The sequence below is a fragment of the Chenopodium album genome, chromosome 20 (assembly GCF_948465745.1).
Source record: "Chenopodium album chromosome 20, dcCheAlbu1.1, whole genome shotgun sequence".
In the NCBI taxonomy this organism is placed as follows: domain Eukaryota; kingdom Viridiplantae; phylum Streptophyta; class Magnoliopsida; order Caryophyllales; family Amaranthaceae; genus Chenopodium; species Chenopodium album.
In genome coordinates, this window is record NC_137853.1 from 13,325,999 (window position 1) to 13,347,298 (window position 21,300).

The following is a 21,300-nucleotide window of genomic DNA, read 5'->3' on the forward strand; positions in this document are numbered from 1 at the left end:
TAATATTTTTTTTAAAATCACTTCAAATCCCCAACAATTGGCCAACATTTTAAATACGTCTTCTGTTTTTTTTTTTTTTTTTTTTTTTTTTTTTTTTTTTTTTTTTTTTATTTTTATTTTTATTATTGCACCACAGGGGTTGGGTACAAATATTTTGGTAGTGGAAAAAAGTAAGGACTTGTTCTCTTCAACTTATTTCAGATAGTTATTACTTATTCCTTAATAAATTCAAATCAGATCAGAAAGATTCAGATCAGACCAGATCAGAACTTTTGATTATCATTTACTTATTGCTAAATATTGTTAATTGTGTACTAAATTTTTTTTATAAAAATTACATATTTAAAAAGTTAATAATGAGACGAATCTAACAAGATCCATTTGATATTATTTTTCTTTATAGATTAGTATTAAAATGCGGTCAAAGTTTAGTCAAATTGTTAAATCAGATTAGACCAGACCAGATCAGAAAAATTCAGATCAAACCTTAAAAAATTCCGACCAGATTTACTTGTTTCAGGTGAAGAGAACAAATCCTAAAAGAAAGGTAAAAATACAAAGTTGCCCATGTGGCATATTGATAAACTAAAAAGTAAGTGTGAAAAGCAAGGGTATGTTGGGTATTTTATATTGTGAGCACAAATAATATTTTTCCTAAAAAGGTTATGGTGCAATATTTGTGAAACTTCCTAAAAAGGCAAGTGGTGCAATAATAAAAGAACAGAGTAAGGGTCTGTTCCCTTACGTTGAAATCCAGTTCAGTTCAGCTCAGCTCAGCTCAATTCAGTTCAGTTCAGCTCAGCTCAGCTCAGCTCAGTTCAGTTCAGCTCCTAATTTTCTTTTCTTATAAAATATTCATTTCAGTTGAGTTCAGTTGAGTTTAGCTCAGTTCAGTTCAGTTCAGCTGAGTTCAGTCAATGAGAACATATCCTAAGTATATCATTTTGTGGGAAAGAATCGAAATTGAAAGCAACAAATATTATAAAGTTGCAAAAGAGGAATGCTGAACAGTTGAAAGTTCTCATAGGGCTTGTAAGAACGTGACTTGCGTTTTGTATGTTAAAATATTACATGGAGTACTTATCTAAATGATTTCATGCTCTCGAGGCCAAGCTGTCCTTAATGCCATGTCTCATAGTGTTAAGAAGTACGTGTGACTGTGTGAGGATTGCAAGTATAAGTATTATAGCATGACATTGGTAGAGTGGTTCACAACTTTTATGTCATACTTAGTTATTTTAGGTCACGTAACCACAATACCCTACCATTATTGATACCTCAATATGTATATTAATGTATTTTCTTTTTTACTAGTTATGATTTTATTAATTTTATGTTAAATAAAAAACTACAAGTTAATATCCTCTAAATAACCGATTTGACTGAATTATTTCGTACCATAACCAACCGATAGATCTATTCATATCTTCCCTTTAAGGAAAAATATATCCTAAATATCAACAAAATAAAGTACAATTGTACAATAATGTTATTCTAGTGGGGTCAAGGCATTAAAAAATTACAGTAAATTAAATCTTACAACTAGTGAGTAGCCCGGACGTTGCCCCGGGTTGCTACTATTGTAGACGTGCAATCAATAAATTTTGTAAAAAGATTTTAAAATTGTATAATAGTTATTATTGTCAAACTAAAATTGAGTTTTTTTTAGTATATTTTATTTTAATTGATTCTTTTGGTTTGCACTTATATAATTTTTTTTTACATATTGATAATATACTTGGTAATTGGCTTAGATGGTGAAATAGTTATTCTTCTTGTAAGAGATTGAGGGTTCGATCCCCCTTATCCTTATGTTGTGGCATCATGAGACATTGGGAAAATGACGTGGCGCAACAAAAAAGGGATTGTGTGGCACATCAACGTTCTTAGGAACGCCTTTTAATATATAGTATAGATATCTCATACTTCCATCTTAATTTAGTCTATTACCATATCCAAACACAATATTTTAATTCCAAAATTATAAAAAAAAAAAAAAAAAAAAAAAAAAAAAAAAAAAAAAAACTTGCTGGTTTCGTTTCGAGTCCACCCAAGATGGCCCCTGGTTTTCTATATCCTTCCCTCTGTTTATATAATCTCTTGAGTTTCTCTTTTACTTTTCATTCAATCCAATCCAACCCAAAAACTTTGATTCAATTTACTCCCACAGAATATTACAGATCTACTGTTTTCTTCAATACGTATTTTTCCTGTGTTCTTCTTCTTACTACAAATTCTGCACACCAGGTGTTTGTTAAAATTCCTCAAAGAACTCAAAAACTCTTCTTAAGATGAAAATGGATGCTGGGTTGGTTGAACATAGAAGGGAGATTAATGGGGTTGTTAATGGTAAGGTTGTTAAGAAGAAAAAAGTTAGAAGGAGATCATCTTCTTCATCATCTTCTTCTCCTTCTTCAACTACTACTACCATGAAGAAGGAATTGCCTTCTTTCACTTTGCAACAACTTTATAGTTATTGTAAGAATGTTTTCAAGGGTCCTGGGATTGTTCCTCCTCCTCAAGATGTTCAAAATCTCTGCAATATACTGGGTGAGTCTCTTTCCTAATGATTTTAATATATGTTTTTCGACATTTGGTGTTAATTTTGATTTGGGTTTTGTAGTATTTTCCTTAATTTTGCCTTAATTTGCCTTAAAAGTGATTGCATTTTGTTGCTTGTCATTTTATGATTTTATCCGAATGATATAAGTGCCAAAATTACACTTTGCTTGTAAATATTTTCCCACTTATGATGTTTTTTTGGGTAATTTACTTTTTGGATTGTTTCGTTGATATTTGTACAAAATTAGACTATGAGGATGTGTGATTGAATTACGTATAAAATTTCACGTCATTGCCCTTTGTGACTCTCCCTAATAGATTAAATTAAATATAAGAGTATAAGTCTATGTTACCATTGATTTTACTAGTTTTAGTTCATGATTATGTCAAATTCCATTTAATTTAGCATAATGCTATATCTTATGTGAAAAGTTGAGTTTGAAACTTGTATTAGATTCATAAAGCATTCTTCAAAAGTTCGAATAGAGAGCTTCCTGCATTGGATTGCCCTTCTCCTGCATTGTCTTTAAATAATTTGATTGTTGAATTTATGTCAAAATTACTGTTTGTAAATGGCTTGTGCTATGATACATAATGACTTGTCAAAACTACATAATCAAATTGGTTGGATTACATGGTAGTGGTATTACTACTTTACTAGTATAAAATTAAGGAGTTATGCGTGCAAGTGTCTAGCTTATGTTAAGGTAACAGTTCTGGTTAGATGGAAATTTTTTTTGATGTTGATGGTATATTATATTATGCTTTCATTGACTAGTAATTCGTCTCGTTATAGAACAAGAAGTAATGCGTGCAAAGTGTCTGGCTTGAGTTAAGATAACAGTTTTGGGTAGATGGAATTTTTCTTTGATGTTATGGACTTATGGTATCCCACATTATGTTTCATTGACCAAGTAATTCGTCTCGATATCGATCTTCATTTTTCTTTTTCAATGTTGGCAACTCGGGAGTTATCCACATTTATCCGTTATTTATTTATTATTTATTTGTATAGATATTGCCTTGATGAAGAATCTACATACTTTGTCCCATACAACAGAAGATAATGCCATATTGATATTAGGGCTTTGTGGGGGAGGGTAGGGGGTGTTCGGTGGGTGGAATAATTTTAACCATTTTGAAGATGATCTTATACTAGTTGTAGTTTTGTCGGTGATGTTTGGTTGTTAATTTAGGCAAGAGATAAGCTTCTTTTACTAAGAGTTTGCTAGGTTATTAGGGTTTCGGGGTTAGAAGAAATATACTTTCACTAAGCGCTTGCAGATGACGTTATGAACTTTCTATGATGGAAACAGAATTTTGGCTTTTAGTTAATGAAAGGGAAAAAAGGGATGAAGTTAAGAGCTATAGATTTAACTAGATCGGTGTAATTAAATTACTCATTTACGACAGACACTAATTGTAATCACATGTGAAAGATCACGGGGCTATGATGTCGTTTAGTGCACTACTCAACTGCTCCTTATTGATATATTTGGCTCCTTTTATGTGATGTTTATCTTTTACGAGTTTCCCTCGTGGAAGCAAACTATATTGGGAAAGGCAATCCTAGTATAATGTTCCCAAAAAAAGAGAAGATATATTTTTGCTTTCCTTTCTTTATAAGTACCAGTGCCAAATGATCGGAAGAATGGTTTTTATATTGCCTTCCCTTGGGAAATATATGTGTGAATATGCTGATTAAAAGTTGATGTAATGCAGCTTAGGCAATTCCATATTTGACAATGAACACATTTTGATAAGTTTGAAACTTAGGTAGTCATTGAACTAATAGAAATTTTATGTTCCTTCTTACAGTACTCATTTTTTTTTTGAAGGAAATCTTACAGTACTCGTGTTTATGGAGGAGTTGGCAAAAAAAGTTAATCCCTTATTTTAAATAAAGGATCTGAAAAATTGAATTCATTTCTAAAATTATTCAAATAATTTTTTTCTAGGGTAGATTTTATCAATGTATATTTGAAACTTTGGACTTTATGGTTGTTGCTTTGGTTTTCATGAGATGGTTTTATAAATGGAATCTAGAGTCATCTCACTACCTTACATTTCAAATATGTAGAATAGAGTGTGAATTTTGTTATTGGCTTCCACTACTCGATAACTTACTTTCATTATCACCCATCAATGCTCAGTTTCACGTTAAAAGTTATAAAACTTCTGAAGCTACAAGTATCGTATATATTGTAGTGATGGATGTATGGAAAATATATGTATTATGAATTTATGATTGATGAGTAATGTTTGTGATTACTTCAACGTATCCTTTTAGTTTAATTTGTTTTCTGATTAATGTTTTTGTTGAACCCCCTCATTTATTGTACATATGTCCAACAAGACATTTTAAAGGAAGATAATGAAAAGGGTTGGATCGTAACGTACCTTACTTTTTCCTTTTAATAGGGGAGACAATGGGGGTTTGATGTCATCAAACACCTTAGTAAACATTAGTACCTTCCAGCCTGACATATGGGTTCTTTTCAATTTATGCTGGACATTTTTACTGTTTCAAATTGTACAATGCCTTCTCTTTTCTTGGTGTTAGATGTCAGTTGACAACTCTACTGTGCCTTATTTCATTATACAAAAAAAAAAGATGGGAAATAAGAGTATGGGATTGACAGCTTATTATGATTAAGTTACTGTTTCTGCCCCAGGAAGTTAATACCAACTAGCTAGGTCAATTAACTAGATTTAAACTTCGCTAATCATCTTTTTTATATAGAAAACTGGTTTGTAGTAACATGACTTGCTATAGTAACACACTAACACCCTAGCAATATTCTAGCTATGATAATCCCTGAGGAGTCTTTTATTACAACTTTCTCAATCTTGTATTAATCATGGATTTGGATTTTTTGAATTTTATTGATTGTATGCATTGTTGCCTCATTTCATTTCACTTGCACGTGTATAGAGTTAACACGTAGTTCAAGGACCTTAAATTAACTTAGATTTGATCCTTTCATAAGAAGGTATTATTATTGTATGTTTACAGATTGCCTGGTACCTGAAGATTTTGGACTGAGTAGAGATCTCCCTTTTTTCAAGACTGAAAGTTGTGTCAAAGGAAACCCAAGAGTCACATACACCACAGTACACAAGTGTCGTGATTTTTCAGTAAGTCCACTAAACTCAATTAGCTTTCTATTATATGGTTTTTCCTGTGTCGTTCTCTTCACCTGTTTTCTACGGAACTGAAATTATTTTTATTGATTGGAAAGATTTTGTACTTATTTTCTATTTTCCCCCCCTTTCTTCTCACATGCAGTATGTTGATTTTTAGTGATGAAAACTGTATTTCCCAATCAAACTAATGTTTGCTGAAACTAAATTTATTGAACATTATTTCTTATTAAGTTGAAGAGACCAAGGCCTTCGTATTCTGGATTGATGCATTGAATCCACTTGATGTGCTATACATATTCAATAACATCTAATCTTAGCTCATATAATGTTGCCTGCCAGAATTCGACATTCAAGTTACAATGGCTTCTTCTGATTGTCTGATTTTCTCAAATTGCAGTTGGTGCTTTTCTTTCTACCAGCATCAGCTGTCATTCCTCTTCACAATCATCCAGAAATGACAGTTTTCAACAAACTACTGTTAGGTAAAATGCACATCAAAGCATATGACTGGGATGATTCAGTAGATGTGGATTGTAGCAAAAAATCTTCATCAAGTAAGTCATCTCTCTTCAGTTCTCTTCAATTTTGAATAATTTATACAAATTTTCTAATTGAACTTGAATGTTTATTGCAGGGAGGCTAGCAAACTTAAAAGCTAACAGTGTCTTTACTTCTCCATGTAACACATCAGTCCTCTATCCAACCACGGGGGGCAATATCCATGAGTTTACAGCCATAACACCATGTGCTGTTCTTGATGTCCTTGGACCGCCTTACTCAAAAGAAGATGGTCGTGACTGTACATATTACAAAGAAGTTCTGTCTGCATCTTCAGGCAAGTTTCACCTCATAATATTTTAATTTTTCTGAATCCAGTCTGCCTATAAGTTACATGTCATGTTGAATACAATTTCATATCAATAATGTGAAACCCTAAGTCCGGAATTATTAAGGTTGTTTAATCTGCCTCGTTATTTCGTAAAAAAGTGAGTCTGTCCTACCCTCGATTTACTTGACTAGCTTTTCATTAACAATCCTGTTGAATAAATTTTCCTGTCCCTCTCTGTTATTTTTCTCATTATCATTTGTTTGACCCTTAGTGATAACTGGCATGGATAAGAAATTTTACAAAGACCAAGTAACTCTCCTAAGCTCCAATTTATTGGAATATCTCCTAATATACCCCAGTTAAAGCAATTGAAAGGGTTAAAGCTGTAGAAGGGATCTATCATTTAGATTATCAACATGAAAAGCGGAATCATTACGTTGATACTTTTGTGTTTCTCCAACACCCTAGTTTTTTTGATGACTAATGCTAGACATTCATCTGACAAAACATGGATACCCTGTTATAATCTATGAAAAATAATACTCCCTTCGTCCCTGTTTATCTACACCGTAGATCGAAAACAAAATGATTGGGTCAATTGGGTGAATGTGAGACCCAATTAAAAAGAAAAAAAAAAGTTAGAGAGAAAATTTATGAAACAGAAATGAGGCAAGTAAATTAGGACACCCAAATAGGAAAACAAGGCAAGTAAATTTAGACGGAATGAGCAAAAAACATAGAGAAGGTTGAACATTTCCTTAAAAAATAAAATGGTTTAACATTGACTTTAGAAGAGTGCAAGTAGTGATGCTCCATCATCAATTTATGTTTCTCTATGATGTTTCTAGTTTAGCCACCCCTAAAAGTTCAGCAATCATCGCTTGTTCATCTTCTTAGGTGCATAATTGAACAGTAAGGGATATAGGTAAAGGCCTAAAGTGGCAAGTAGGACTTCTCTATAATCTCTTATAATTTATTGCTATATGTTGACAAATATTTTTGCACATCCTAAAACAGTAACACAAGTTCACAGTGATTTCTGACTTTCTGAGGGAGAGAGTATCATTTTGATATTACCATACAAAGAGGAAATTATGTTCGTTAGGTTAAAAAGTAATGACATTGTCCGTATTTGCTTTTGATCGACTGTGTTTTGTGAATTGAGAAGAATGCTATGGCATAAGGACATATGCTATCAATTATAAAATGTGAGTGGTGTGTTACAAGTGCACTGGACTTTAAGGACAGGGACAATTTGCCTGTTGCCTTTTATGAACCAGTAGAATTCGCACCAAGTGTTGCCGTTGATACAATAACTTGTATTATGACGCAAATTTATCATATGTGAAATGCAGACATCAGAAAGGGGGATGCCAAGCCATATATGATTAATATGAACTGCTGTTAATTTTATGATGTAATGTATATATATGTGTGCACTTTTGCTAATGATGAAATTTAATAAATGCTGATGCAGATGAAACTTTAGCTGAGGTGAAAGACGGTGAGCACTCGTTTAGATGGTTGGAAGAGATTGAGATGCCAGAAAACTCAGAGATGGACGGAATAGAGTATTTAGGTCCGAAGATCATTTAGATTGCCAGCTAACTGGGTGTCTTATACAGTTATACCCCCATGTTTCTGTAGTTACTTTCTTTTCTTAGCTTATGGATCCTTTCTTCCCCACCTTCCTGTAACCGTTCTGTTCTTTTCTTCGCTTTTGGGGGAAATTGGATTTGGTAGTCCTTTGAACCACAGGTTATAATTTGATAACATTGCATTGTACATACTTTATCAAAAGAACTAGTACTGCTTTTCAGTATACCTTTACCTTTATGACTAATTGTTTTCATAGGCAGCTTAACAGCAGATCAGCATTATTGAACATTTGAACCATGTATGAACCCGGGCATTTAATTGAAATTGCCTTGAGGCTAGTGGTTCTTTATAACTTTTTGGTTATGATGGATGAAGTACAAATGGTTCGTTAGTTTCTTTCAAATGTGCTTCTTATATCATGTTTGTTCAATTAATACATTTATAATTTTAATATATATATTATATATTTTTTTAAATTGTAAAATATATACTTCGTAATAAATTCCTTCCAAAAAAAAAAAGTATAAAATTGATTATAATATGCAAATGTGAGAAGTGAAAACTATACAAAGTTTTTTTTAAATTTTTTTTTTTTTTTTGAATAGTGAAAACTATACAAAAGTTAAATTGGACATTGTTTAAAACTCATTTTACTAAGAAAAAGTCTTTTTATTAAAATGATTTGTAATTCCGTAAATAAAATTAAGTTTTACAATATTTTTTTTATTAAGGATTATAAATATATGTAATAAATCACAACTGAAATAATAACTAATAAATCACAACTTACATGATCTTTTCTTTGCACTATTCTAAATATATGTATCACGAGACAACGTATTCGTGAATTTCTCCAGAGAAAGAAACAACACCAAAATATAAAGAAAGCTAGCAAGAATATTAAAACAAAACGAAAACTCCTAGCTTCAAGCTGCTACTATTGGAACAATTCAAGCCAAAAGCCAAACCACCCCAATCCACCAAAAAAGCTGCACGAAGACCTTTTAAGGACCGCCTGAAGCAAAACCCGCTTAGGTGATAAACCAACTCCAAAATTTGCCAACTAATCAACTGTCCTATACGATTAAGCTATATATATATATAGTGTATGATGGGCAATTTGGTGCCTCAAGACTGAGGTAAACAACCACAACTAAATGTGTTGCCTCTCAAGGCTCTCATTAAATTTCTTCTCAAAGTGACAATAACTTACAATTCTATAAATTAGAAAGCACACATAGTAGTTGTTGGTGAGACTTTAGTCAAAATTGCAATTACCATTTCTTTTAAAAAATCTTTAGCTACCAACCAAAGAAAGTAGTGGTGTGAGGACCAAACAAAGCAATTGGTACACCAAAGTTTATGGGGCCACTCAAATGTCATGACCAGAGCCCATTTGATGCCTATTGCTAAAACTTGCTCGTATGGAACAGCAAAAGCTTACAAGCATTGCTTTCATGTCAAAATGAAAGATAATTTCCATGCTTGATTTCATATCATCATCAAGTCAATTATGGGTGCATTACCATAAAATACTAATGTTAACTAGACTTGTTAGAATAGATACATATCTTATTCTAAAATACTTGATCTACGAACAATGACTCAACACTTACGGTGAAGCCAATAATAATTCAAGAGAAACTTTTGCGTGAGACTGAACTTGTTGTTAGTCTAATATATCTAACTATAATATTCTAACATCTGACAATTATATTCTAATATATGACATTAATAATCTAATATCCGACATTAATAATTTAGTAATCCAATGTCAGATATTAGATTTTTTTATTACATTAATGTCAAGTATTAGATTATTAATGTCAGATATTACAATATTAATGTCATATAATAGAATATTATTCCGACTCACCCAATTTTTTTTAATAATTCAAATAAAATATTTAAAATCGAAATTTTTTTAAATGAAACCGACTTAATTTTTTATAGATTTTTTTTAATTACATTTCAAAAGATTAAAAGTTTATGCTTTATTTCCATTTGTATTATGTCTATTGGCTACACACCTTTGACGATGACATGATTGATTGGACCTCTTTTGTAACATAATATCAATCCAAATTCTAGCACTTCGTATTAACAAGTTCATGAGGCTAACAAATTAACGAGTCTATGAGCAGAATAAGAATATCTCATTGAGTTTGATTTTAGACCATCTAATATTCAAGTGGTTATTTTGTCCTCGAACTTGGCTCATTAGACAAACTAAACACAAACCAATTCTACAATATTCACAAAGAGTTTTGTTCGTCTCTACGGATAAAGGTAATTTAATACTTTGTAGTATAATTAAAAATTAAAAAAATAACAAAATAAAGAGTAATACTCAATTCGCTTTAAAATAGGGAAGATGATAAACATAGCCCTAAGAGCTATGTATAAGAAGCTATAAAAGGAAATATTTAGAATAAAGTAACATTAATCGCACCGAATTGCACGTGATTTTGTCATGAATTCTTAACATAATTCCATTTTAGGAAGTATATTTAAAGCTTATATATAGCCCTAAGGGCTACATATATCATAACTCTTAAAATAGATACCCAATTTTGACTTTTTTCTCTATTCACATAACCTATTTTGACCAATGTTAGTGATTTATACTCCTTACGTCTCCTAAATATAGTTCATGTTTGCCAAATTTCACGAGAATTAAGAAAAGGAAAGAGCAAGTGCATTAAGTACAACAAAAAAAGGAGAAAAAATCTAATAAATTGAGTGGACCACCAGTAATAAGTACATGAAAAAGAATAAAGTACATGCGCATTGGTGTAGCACAAAGCTTGAGAGACAAATGAGGATAGTTCAAGTACTTCAAGTAATAAAGACAAAGAAAAATGAGGTTTTATTTTGATCATTTTTTATATGGATTTTTTGACATTTGCTACCACCTAAAACACCTAGCTTCAGATTTGCTATCGTTTTAAAAAATTTTAATTTTGTTACCACCTTAAATAGAGTTTGTTAGAAATTACTACCCCATGCCTTACACCATTACAAATTCCATCAGTGGGGCCATACCATCGTCTAACCACCTCACTGCCACCCCCTCCCCTCAACTGCCACCCCTCCCCCTCCCTCCTGTCGGCGGTTGGCGCCCAAAACTACGGTCGGCGCCGGCAACCCTACCCCCTCCCTTTCCCCCACCACGAAGTCAACCCCCACTCCCTTTCCCCCACCCACCGAAGCCAACCACCACCGAATCAGGCCCCTCCCCGTTAACTCCACCACCAATTCGCAGCCACCAACTCAGCCACTAATTTCGCAAACCCTTAATAAACAACCACCAATTTGCACCCACCCACAACAGCAGCTCCGCCGTCAATTTCGCAGACCTTCCTCAATTTGCAGCCACCATTTCGCAGAAGCCCGCAACACCATCACAGCCACCAATTTTGCAAACCCTAAACCACCAAATTTGCAAACCCCCAATTCACAAACCCTCAATTTGTTTGGGTGGTTTCGGGTTTATTAGGGTTACGGGTGTCAGTTTTTGGGTGGGGGGGGAAGGGGAGGGGTGCAATTCCGGTGGGGTAACAAGGAGGGGGGCTGATTTCGGTGGGGGTTGGCTTCGTGGGTGAGGGATAGGGAGGGGGGTTGGCTTTGTGGGTGGGGAAAAGGGAGGGGGTGAGATCGCCGGCGCCGACCGCCGGAAGGGGGGATGGGTGGCAGACTGACAGTTGAGGGGAGGGGGTCGGTGGCAGTGGGGTGGCTGGGTTTTTTTTCTTTTTTTTATTTTGTAAATAAACTTATCGGAAATTCTAACGGATTCCGTTAAGTGGTAGTAATTTCTAACAAACTCTGTTTAGGTTGGTAGCAAAGTAAAAAAAAAAAAAACTAAAACGGTAGCAAATCTGAAGCTAGGCGTTTTAGTTGGTAGCAAATGTCAAAAAATCCTTTTGATATCTATAATTGATAAAAAAAAAAAAAAAAAAAGAATAATAGCATCATGTACAGGCACTTAAAAGGAATTCGGAAACTATATTTAGAGACAGAGGGAGTAAATAAGAAAATATAGTCACGTAAGTACTTGTTTTTAGAATCGTTTCAATGTACAATTTTCGAATATCAACTTTTTTTAATTTATAATTATTGATAATTAAATATATTATTAGTCAAACAAGTAGGCATACATATCCAGGTAACTTTGGGACTTTTATTATGAAATAGAGTGAGTAATAATGATAATAACAACACCAACACCAACAACAATAATATTATCTTAATGTTGACTTGAAATGAACTAATTTGATCTAATATTGATCTGAAGTATTTACCCAATATTGAATCAGGCTAGATAACCTATATGATCGATTAAATCTAAAATCTGATTTAATTTGACCCAATTCAACTCAAAATTCAACTTGATTGTAGAATAGACCTGGAATGACCTGATTCATTTCAAAAAAATCTAACCATTCATTTGCCAAAGTTGATTCTAGCTTACTCCATATATTGTTTGTAAATAAGCTTGGTAGGAGGACAAAAAAATATACACAAACTATTGGTTCATTCCAGCCTGACGAAATAGTTTGTCAGTCCAGCTATTATTTTTTGTACGACATTACAAACTTCTCATACCCTCATTTCCACTCACTACCACCAACAATACTCCCACTCAATCCTACTTCACTTTATCTCTCCTCCCTCACCTTTAACCCACCCCTATTTTCTTTCCACTCAACTTTCTGTTAATTTACTCCATTTTATTTGTTCATAATTCAAGCTTGAATTGAAGAGGATGGTAAGGATAGTGAAAATAAATTTTGTTGATTATATTTGTCCATGACTTATGTTTAAATTGGCTTGATAATTGATTGAGATTCTCGTATTTTTCGAAGATAGCCCAAAAAATCGATTTGGGGCTTTCTTGTGTGATGTATAATTGTTGAAATTGATTGTTCTATACAATTGTATGTTGAATTGTGAGCGTTTTGATAACAAATGCATGTATTTTAGTTGAGAAATGAACATGTTATTTTATACCCATGAGCTTAGTACGGGACCTTCAATGGTGATTCCACCATTTTTGACATTTAAATTGTTTTTATAAAATAAATTCTATTTTCTTAATTATATCATCTATAATAAGTTGGATGATATCTTCTATAAGTTGAATGATATCATCCATTGTCCAGATGATATCCCGTATTAGTTCCATGATATCCTCTATTAGTTTAATTATATCTTCTATTATATAGGTTTCATGATATTATTTATAGTTTGTATGATATCCTCTATTGGTTCTATGATATCATCTATAAGCTGGATGATATCATCTATTGTCTAGATTATATTTTTTATAGGCGGGATGATATATATCCTCTAATGGCTATATAATATCATTTGTAGGTTAGATGATATCCTCTATTAGTTTGTTGGATGATATCCAGCCAATAGAGGATATCATCTAGCCAATAAAGGATATTATCTAGTTAATAGAGGATATTATCCAGCCAGGCAGCCAATAGAGGATATCATCCAGCCAGTAAAAATATTATCCTGTCAATAAAGGATATCATATAACCAATAAAAGATATCATCCAGTTAGTAGAGGATATCATCCAGCCAATAGAGAATATATTATCCCGCTACTTGAGTATATCAAAAATCCGCATTTGTCAGTTTGGACTAACAAAACATTTCTTCAGTCCGGACTAACACAATACCTTCTCAAAATATATATATACTCCCTCCGTGTTTTAGTAAGTGTTACACTTTGACCGACAAAAAATTTTAGGCAATTTAATTGACTAAAATAAAATAAGAGGTAAGTGGGGTAGTTGGAGTATTAAAAATTGTAAAAGAAATATAGTAGGGTTAAAAATTTATTGAAAAGTAATGAATATAGTAAAAGGAGAGATAATAAAAAAAAATAGTAGTGAGTTTGGGTGTGGACCATGAGAGGATAGAAATATAATATTTAAATGTCGCTTTTTGCCAAAAAATGAAGTGTAACACTTATTAAAACACGACCACATCGGTAAATCTAACACTTATTAAAACACGGAGGGAGTATATAGAGGAGTGTTTGCACAAGTGAAAGATCATCTAATGGGGCCAATATAAGTAAATATTTAAATTTAATTAGTCAAAAAATAAAAATAACCCTACTTCGTGATATAGTGATTAGTTTTGACCGAGAGATCGAAGGGTTTAAATCTTGGTCCTTTTAATATCTTAGGCCAGTTGTCGTTAGTGTGATAAGTATCACGTTAAACGAGACTAATAGTGTACTTATCGATACACACGCAAACAAATGAATAAAAAAATGAGGGATGCCAAATTGAACTAGAGTAAGAGTATTCAATGAATAGTTATTCTTCTAAATACTCCATTAGTTCCTTTTTATTAGTTCCACTTTCGTTTTTGGTTCTTTTAAATTAACTCCCTACTTTAAATAGTCGTAAAAAAAATCACCTAAACTACTTTATTCTCACTTACAATTGATCTCAAAATCCCACAAATATACTCTTTCATTAACTTTACTCAATCAAAACTAAATACAATAATTATTTTTATAGACCAACTAATAAAAAAGAACAAAGCAAGGGAGTCATTCACTAATCACTATCAAACACAATGGAAGCATTTTGTAGTTGAACTCTCATTTTCTTAACATCACGTGCCAAAAACATACAAAGAACGTGAAAATAAAATGACACTTATAATATAGTGGTTAGCCCAATTACTTCCTCCGTTAACTAGTATTTGCAACATATACTATAAATGGATGCTAATAATTATGTGCAATAAATGTTTTCTTTCCTTTTTAGGTAAAAATTTTATCTCTATCGCTCTCCTCATCACATGCACCCAACTTTTTCTCTCTCCATTTTAACCTCACAAACAAATTTTGCCTAAGAGTCCGCAAACATCTACTTTGTTGCAAATAATAGTTAACAGAGGAAGTACTTCGTATTAAATATGGTACTAAAGTACTGTTTAATTTAGCCACAAAAATCTGGTAAGTAGTAAAGTACTTCCAATTAAATGCTAACAAACGATATTGCTCTTCTTGTACATAAACATAACCCCACCAACACAATAACACTAAAGCTTCTATCTTCTGCTAAGAATCTTTCTTTTTCCCTTTTTTTTTTCCCTCCATAACAATGGCTTCTTTCAACTGTCTAAAAAAGTGTCCTTTTTATTTTTGTTAATTAACTGAGAAAATTTAAAATAACTGTCGGTTTCTGTTTTTCAGTGACTGTCAAAGCTCATATTCCTTGTAATTGCCCTTTTGTCTATAAAAAATATATATACAAAAAATGGTCCTTGAATAATTTGTAAATATATATATATATTTATTTTTAATGTTCACCTTCTAAAAACAGAATTTGTAAGGAATTCAGGGTTTTTTTCTTTCTCTTTTATTTTCTTTTAACATTATTTGAAATTTTATGGTTGAGAAAATATTAAGGTATTTTGTCACATATGATGTGAGTTTTGACATTTTCCTTTGTTTCCTTCTTCGCTAAGAAAAAGGGTAGGAGCTATTTTTTGTTGGTTAAATTACACAAAAATTAAGTTACTTAATTAAACTTTTTTAAAATTTGGGTAATATTTTTGTGATTCAATGGAGTTCAAAGATCAGTGAATTCTCCAAGCATTCCTTACATAAGCTGGGTAAGCTTTCTTTCAGCTTTTTTTTATATTTTGTTCATTATTAGTAGCATTTGTATGTTAAAAAAAAAAAAAAAAGAGTAGCATTTGTATGTAGGATTGGTTGATTATGTACTTTCATAAGCTTCATCCTGCATCTTTGCTACTGACACTTCAATTTTCCTCAAGTACCCCTATTGGATCTTGACACTCCGACATGGGTATGGAAATTTCACCTTCATTCTATAAAATAGCCGAATTTGACACTTGGACATGTACTTGGACTCACTATGAGTTCCACTTAATTCTGCACTATGTGTACCTTTAATTGATTTATTTTAATATGTCTTGAAATTTTATGTAGCATAAAAATGTTTATGTCTTGATTTATGTTTCAGTTTATGGAAGCTCAATATTTGTGCATATCTGAATAGTCTAAGCACTGAGAACAGATGGCAAAGGGATTCATCAGACTGTCATTGATCTTGCTCCTATTAGTTGTTTCGATCCATTGTTCGATCTCAGTGAAGCTGCAATCATCACAAGTAGAGGCTCTTTTGAGAGTTCAGTCACTTCTGAACTTCCCTTCAGTTTTAAGCACCTGGAATAAGAAAACAAAGTTTTGTAATTTGGAACCGTCTTCGTTTGTGACTGTTGTATGTTATGGAAATAATGTAACTCAGTTTCATATATGTGGTGACAAGGGAGCTCCAAAATTGCCTCATAATTTCTCAATTGATTCTTTCGTCGAAACTCTTGTTAAGTTGCCTAGTTTGAAGGTTCTTACTCTGGTTTCACTTGGTTTATGGGGTTCGCTACCTGGAAAAATCGAGCAGATGTCTTCACTTGAGATGCTTAATGTAAGCTCGAACTTCTTGTCAGGAAAAATCCCTGATGAAATTTCATCTCTGACAAATCTCCAGGGTTTTGTACTTGATGATAACGCGTTCAGTGGTGAAATTCCTGATATATTCGGATCATTTCCTGTTCTGAATGCTCTGAGTCTGAGGAACAACTCGTTTGATGGGTCGTTACCAAAGAGTTTGAGCAAATTAAGTGGTCTCAGAGTTCTGACACTTGCAAATAATCATTTTTCTGGAGAAGTACCTGATCTTAGAGGATTAAAGAACCTTGAAGATCTCGATTTGGAGAATAACTCGCTTGGACCTAATTTCCCTCAGCTTGAGAACAAATTGGTGTCATTGATCTTAAGAAATAACAAGTTTAGATCAGGAATTCCTGCTGAAATTGGTTCATATTATCAGCTCAAAAAGCTGGATGTTTCTTTGAATAAATTTATGGGTCCATTACCTATGTCATTGTTATCTCTACCCTCGATCAACTATCTAAACATTGCAAGAAACAAGTTTACTGGAACGCTGTCCAAAAATATGGCGTGTAATTTTGCACTTGATTTTGTGGACTTGTCGTCCAATCTCTTGACTGGTGACTTGCCTGACTGCCTTGTATCAAAGTCCAAGAATAGAATTCTCCATTATGAAGGAAACTGCTTAAACGCGCCAGATGACAGCCAGCATCAATATTCCTACTGCAGAAATGAAGCATTGGCTGCTGGGATTGCAACTTCCATCAAGAAGCGCGACCAAAAAAGGAAAGCCATCTTAGGTTCATGCATTGTTGGTGGAGTATTAGTCTTTGCTGTGCTTATAGTTCTGGTTTTCTGGCTGTTTAGACGCGTTTATGCTAAGAAGAAACTTGATGCACAGCCACCTAGAGTTATATCTGAAAAGGCTTCAACAGGATACACATCAAAGCTTCTCTGTGATGCAAGTAAGTCCCAACTCTCTTATGCAGCTTACATCTGTATTCAAGTACGAGTTTGTTTATGATGTTCCTTGTCAAAGAAAATTTTGTTCAAAAGTAGTTAGAAAACAATAGTAACCTAGACTTTTTGTTCTGACTGAAAGCTGCAGTACAAGTTCAACGTGTGAAAGATTTGTCTCTTTGAAATCCAAATCTTTTTATTATAGATTTATAGTAGTCATACCCTTTGCTATAATTAGAAGTTGATACCATGAAGTTAGAGCAAGTTGCTTTCTCATGTAAAGACAGTTAAATATATTAATTTCTGTGCAAATGTTGTTAGGTTGCGCTTGCTATGTTGATCACCACAATCTTATGTTTTCGTTTAATGGTATAACAATGGAGAAATTTTGATAGCATGTTGATTTATAGCAAGGCCTTGAGACATTAGTCTTTGATGCAGAGAGAAGCTCCTAACAGCGTTTTGTTCTGACAGTGTCAGATGGGTTAATAAGGCATATGATGTAGATAATTTCAGATGATTTGAAATATGGCAGTGCATAATCTGAGATCTGTTCTAACTTCTATGTGGAGGCCTATCATGTAGCAGCACAGTGGTTAGTTAAGCTTTTCACCAAATATGTCAATAGGCAATGCAGAACCATTTTCTGAATGAGTTATGAGTTGGACGTACCTCATTTAGGACACATTTTTTCTACCTGCTATGAATTCTATAAGGCTATACCCAGCCATTATATATTGCCACAAATGCCACAACATGGATAACAAGTTTTCATACTTTTATGAAAAATTGTATCAAGTTTTCATTGGATAAATGTGTAACACGCTCTTTCTGCAATTCCACATACTTTTATTAAAATATTTCCAATGAAGATTGCTTGTTGGAGGATTCTTTCTATTTATGTATTTTGTTTAAAGTTTTGTTATTAATATTGATGTAATATTTTTTTTTTGACATTTAAATGAAGGATATATATCACAAACAATGAAGCTTGGTGCACTAGGGATTCCAGCATACCGGACATTTTCGTTGGAAGAACTTGAGATAGCTACTAATAAATTTGCTTCAGCAGCATTCATGGGAGAAGGCTCTAAAGGTCAGGTATGTTACAATCATTTTTCTGATTATTGTTAGAAGTCTATTTTAGTGATATCTTATTTTCGGTCCATTTCTTGGTCGGACGTGAGGTCTGATGTATGCCTCAGCTTTTATCCGTTAGGTGTCTTTAATCTATAGTGTTAGGTTTCACTAGTGATGTCATTTTATACTAATCGAGTGTTGGAAGTTTAGCTATTTTGAAAAGTTTTCGATTTCTTTTTTTTTGTGTTGCATCAGATGTATAGGGGCCAACTCAGTGACGGTTCTCTTGTTGCCATTAGATGCTTAAAGCTTAAGGAAAATCACCCTACTGAGTACTTTATGCCTCACATTGAACTAATCTCTAAGCTCAGACACCGCCATTTAGTCAGTGCACTTGGTCATTGTTTTGAGTACTACTTGGAGGATTCGAGTGTTAGCAGATTATTCCTTGTATTTGAATATGTTCCAAATGGGACACTACGGAGTTGGATCTCAGGTAATTATCTACACTATCAGACATTTAGCTTCTGTATAATTTACAGATCAAGAGAACCTTTTTAGTTTCATTATAATTTATTCTCTCTCTTTGTATGGAAGCTGGACGTGCTAGAAGAAAGCTCACTTGGTCGCAACGTATAGCAGCTTCAATTGGAATTGCGAAAGGAATTGAGTTTCTTCATGCAGGGATCACACCCGGTATATTCTCAAACAACCTCAGGATAACAGATATTTTGATGGACCAAAACTTGACTGCTAAAATCAGCAGTTATAACCTTCCACTGTTGACTGAAAATATGGGAATGGTAAGAACTAAACTACCTACTGATAAATAGAAATAATACATGTAAACTTTATATCTGCTCGACTTTTAAATTTCAGGATACTAACGGAGCTTCAACACGGTCTAAAGAGGTTTACAAGAGGTACTAACCCAAGCCACCAGTATCTAGAATCTTTCATTCTTGTTTTTCCATACTAATTATCATACAAAGGCAGAAGGCAACTAAAGTACTTTCTTTATGTCTGTAATTGTTTACCTTGTTACATATACCGCCTTTCAGGATAGAGCATGAAGATAAGATGGACATCTATGACTTTGGTGTAATATTATTGGAGATGCTCATGGGAATACAAATTAAAACAAGGAGTGAGCTCAATGCTTTGAGAAACCAGGTATGTTTCCTATTGAATTATGTTGGTCTAAAGAAATTTTTTTGTTGAACTTGGCTATGTACCAGCCTTCGTGAGGTACTAGTTATGTAGCTCATTATATTGCAGGTACAAGCGAGCCTTGCAGCAGATGAAGCAGCTCGTAGGAGCACAGTGGCCGAAGAAATCCAGAACACTTGCTCTGCTGAATCACTTAAGACAATGATGGAAATATGCACTAGGTGTCTGCTGAAAGACCTGACCCTGAGACCAACCATTGAGGATGTACTGTGGAACTTGCAGTTTGCTTCTCAGGTTCAGGATGCGTGGCAAGGAGGAGAATCGCGAAGCAGCAGAACCAGCTCCCCTGCCTCACCTCCTCAAATTCCAAAGTTAAGGTTCACCATACATTAACCAGGTTGAAAGAAAGCTCAAATTAACGCGGCTATAATTATACTTAACCATATAGAAAGCAAACTATCAGTTGCATCTCATTTTGTCAAAAGTGTGTCACATAGTTTTGTGCCTCACTAAAATATTTGGAAGTACTAATTCAAAAGAGCAATGTATGTACGTGTTTGTGTGTTGAGCTTGGACTGCTGTTTGATTAATTCTTTGCTAGTTTTGATATGGCAAGACACGTTTTTCCACATGACACCACCAAATCACAACTTAATGCAAACTAATACTTCCTTCGTTCCTTAAAATTGTGAAGTTTGCTCTCCTTTTGTGTTTGATGACTAGTTGTACATACAACAATATGATGCAGGGCCGAGTACCTAATGCTACACAGTTATGTGTTATACATGGGCGTGTACCTCATTCTACACGATCGTGTAGTAGCCCTTTGCATACGAACTAATCTACACAGTTGTGTACCCTCTTCTAAAAGACCGTCTGCATCAGGTTATTTGAAGTGGTTATCAGTCGGGCCTGATGGGGCGCAACATAAAGTATTAGGTGGTTTGCAATTAGTCTAAGGTGCACCCTTGTGCACCTTAGATAGGTGCAACAACGTAAAAAAAATTAACACTACACTCTACAAAATGAACATTTAATAAACAAATATGAACTTTTAGTAAAAAAAGTATGAACATGAAAAAAAATGAACATTTAATAATAAAAAATGAACACATAAAAAAATGAACATTTAATACTTATAATGCATATGTTTCATAATCATATTATTTTTTATTTCTTTAAATTTTATGTTCATAATTAAATGCATTATATTCATAATAATATTTTATATGTTCATATATAATTTCAAATATTCATAATGTAAATATGTAGTGTTGTTCATGATATATTAATTTAATCTATTTATGCATATGTTGTCTTTCTTAAATGTTTATGTTCATATTTTTTTACGTATATATTCACCTTTGGAATGCTTATATTCACTTTAAGAAAACCAATGCTTACGTTCATATTTTGAAATGTTATGTTCACTTTCTGAAATGCATAAGTTCATATTTTTTATGCCTATGTTCACTTTCTGAAAAGCTAATGTTCACAT

General features: G+C 33.2%; 2 protein-coding genes across 2 annotated transcripts; both read left to right on the plus strand.

Annotated features, from left to right (window-relative positions):
- Nucleotides 1–2,040: 2,040 nt before the first annotated feature.
- LOC145598779 (plant cysteine oxidase 1-like) lies at nucleotides 2,041–8,457 on the plus strand. The gene is made up of 5 exons (XM_081655169.1): nucleotides 2,041–2,550; nucleotides 5,579–5,700; nucleotides 6,107–6,263; nucleotides 6,344–6,544; nucleotides 8,016–8,457. Exons 1-5 carry the CDS (start codon nucleotides 2,292–2,294, stop codon nucleotides 8,132–8,134), a joined length of 858 nt encoding a protein of 285 aa, XP_081511295.1. The 5' UTR covers nucleotides 2,041–2,291; the 3' UTR covers nucleotides 8,135–8,457.
- Nucleotides 8,458–15,231: 6,774 nt separating this feature from the next.
- Nucleotides 15,232–20,431, plus strand: LOC145597708 (putative inactive leucine-rich repeat receptor-like protein kinase At3g03770). Its single transcript, XM_081653944.1, has 8 exons — nucleotides 15,232–15,790; nucleotides 16,165–17,557; nucleotides 18,520–18,653; nucleotides 18,888–19,128; nucleotides 19,230–19,435; nucleotides 19,512–19,555; nucleotides 19,694–19,805; nucleotides 19,911–20,431. The coding sequence occupies exons 2-8, from the start codon at nucleotides 16,219–16,221 to the stop codon at nucleotides 20,193–20,195; spliced, it is 2,361 nt and encodes a 786-aa protein (XP_081510070.1). The 5' UTR covers nucleotides 15,232–15,790; nucleotides 16,165–16,218; the 3' UTR covers nucleotides 20,196–20,431.
- Nucleotides 20,432–21,300: the final 869 nt, after the last annotated feature.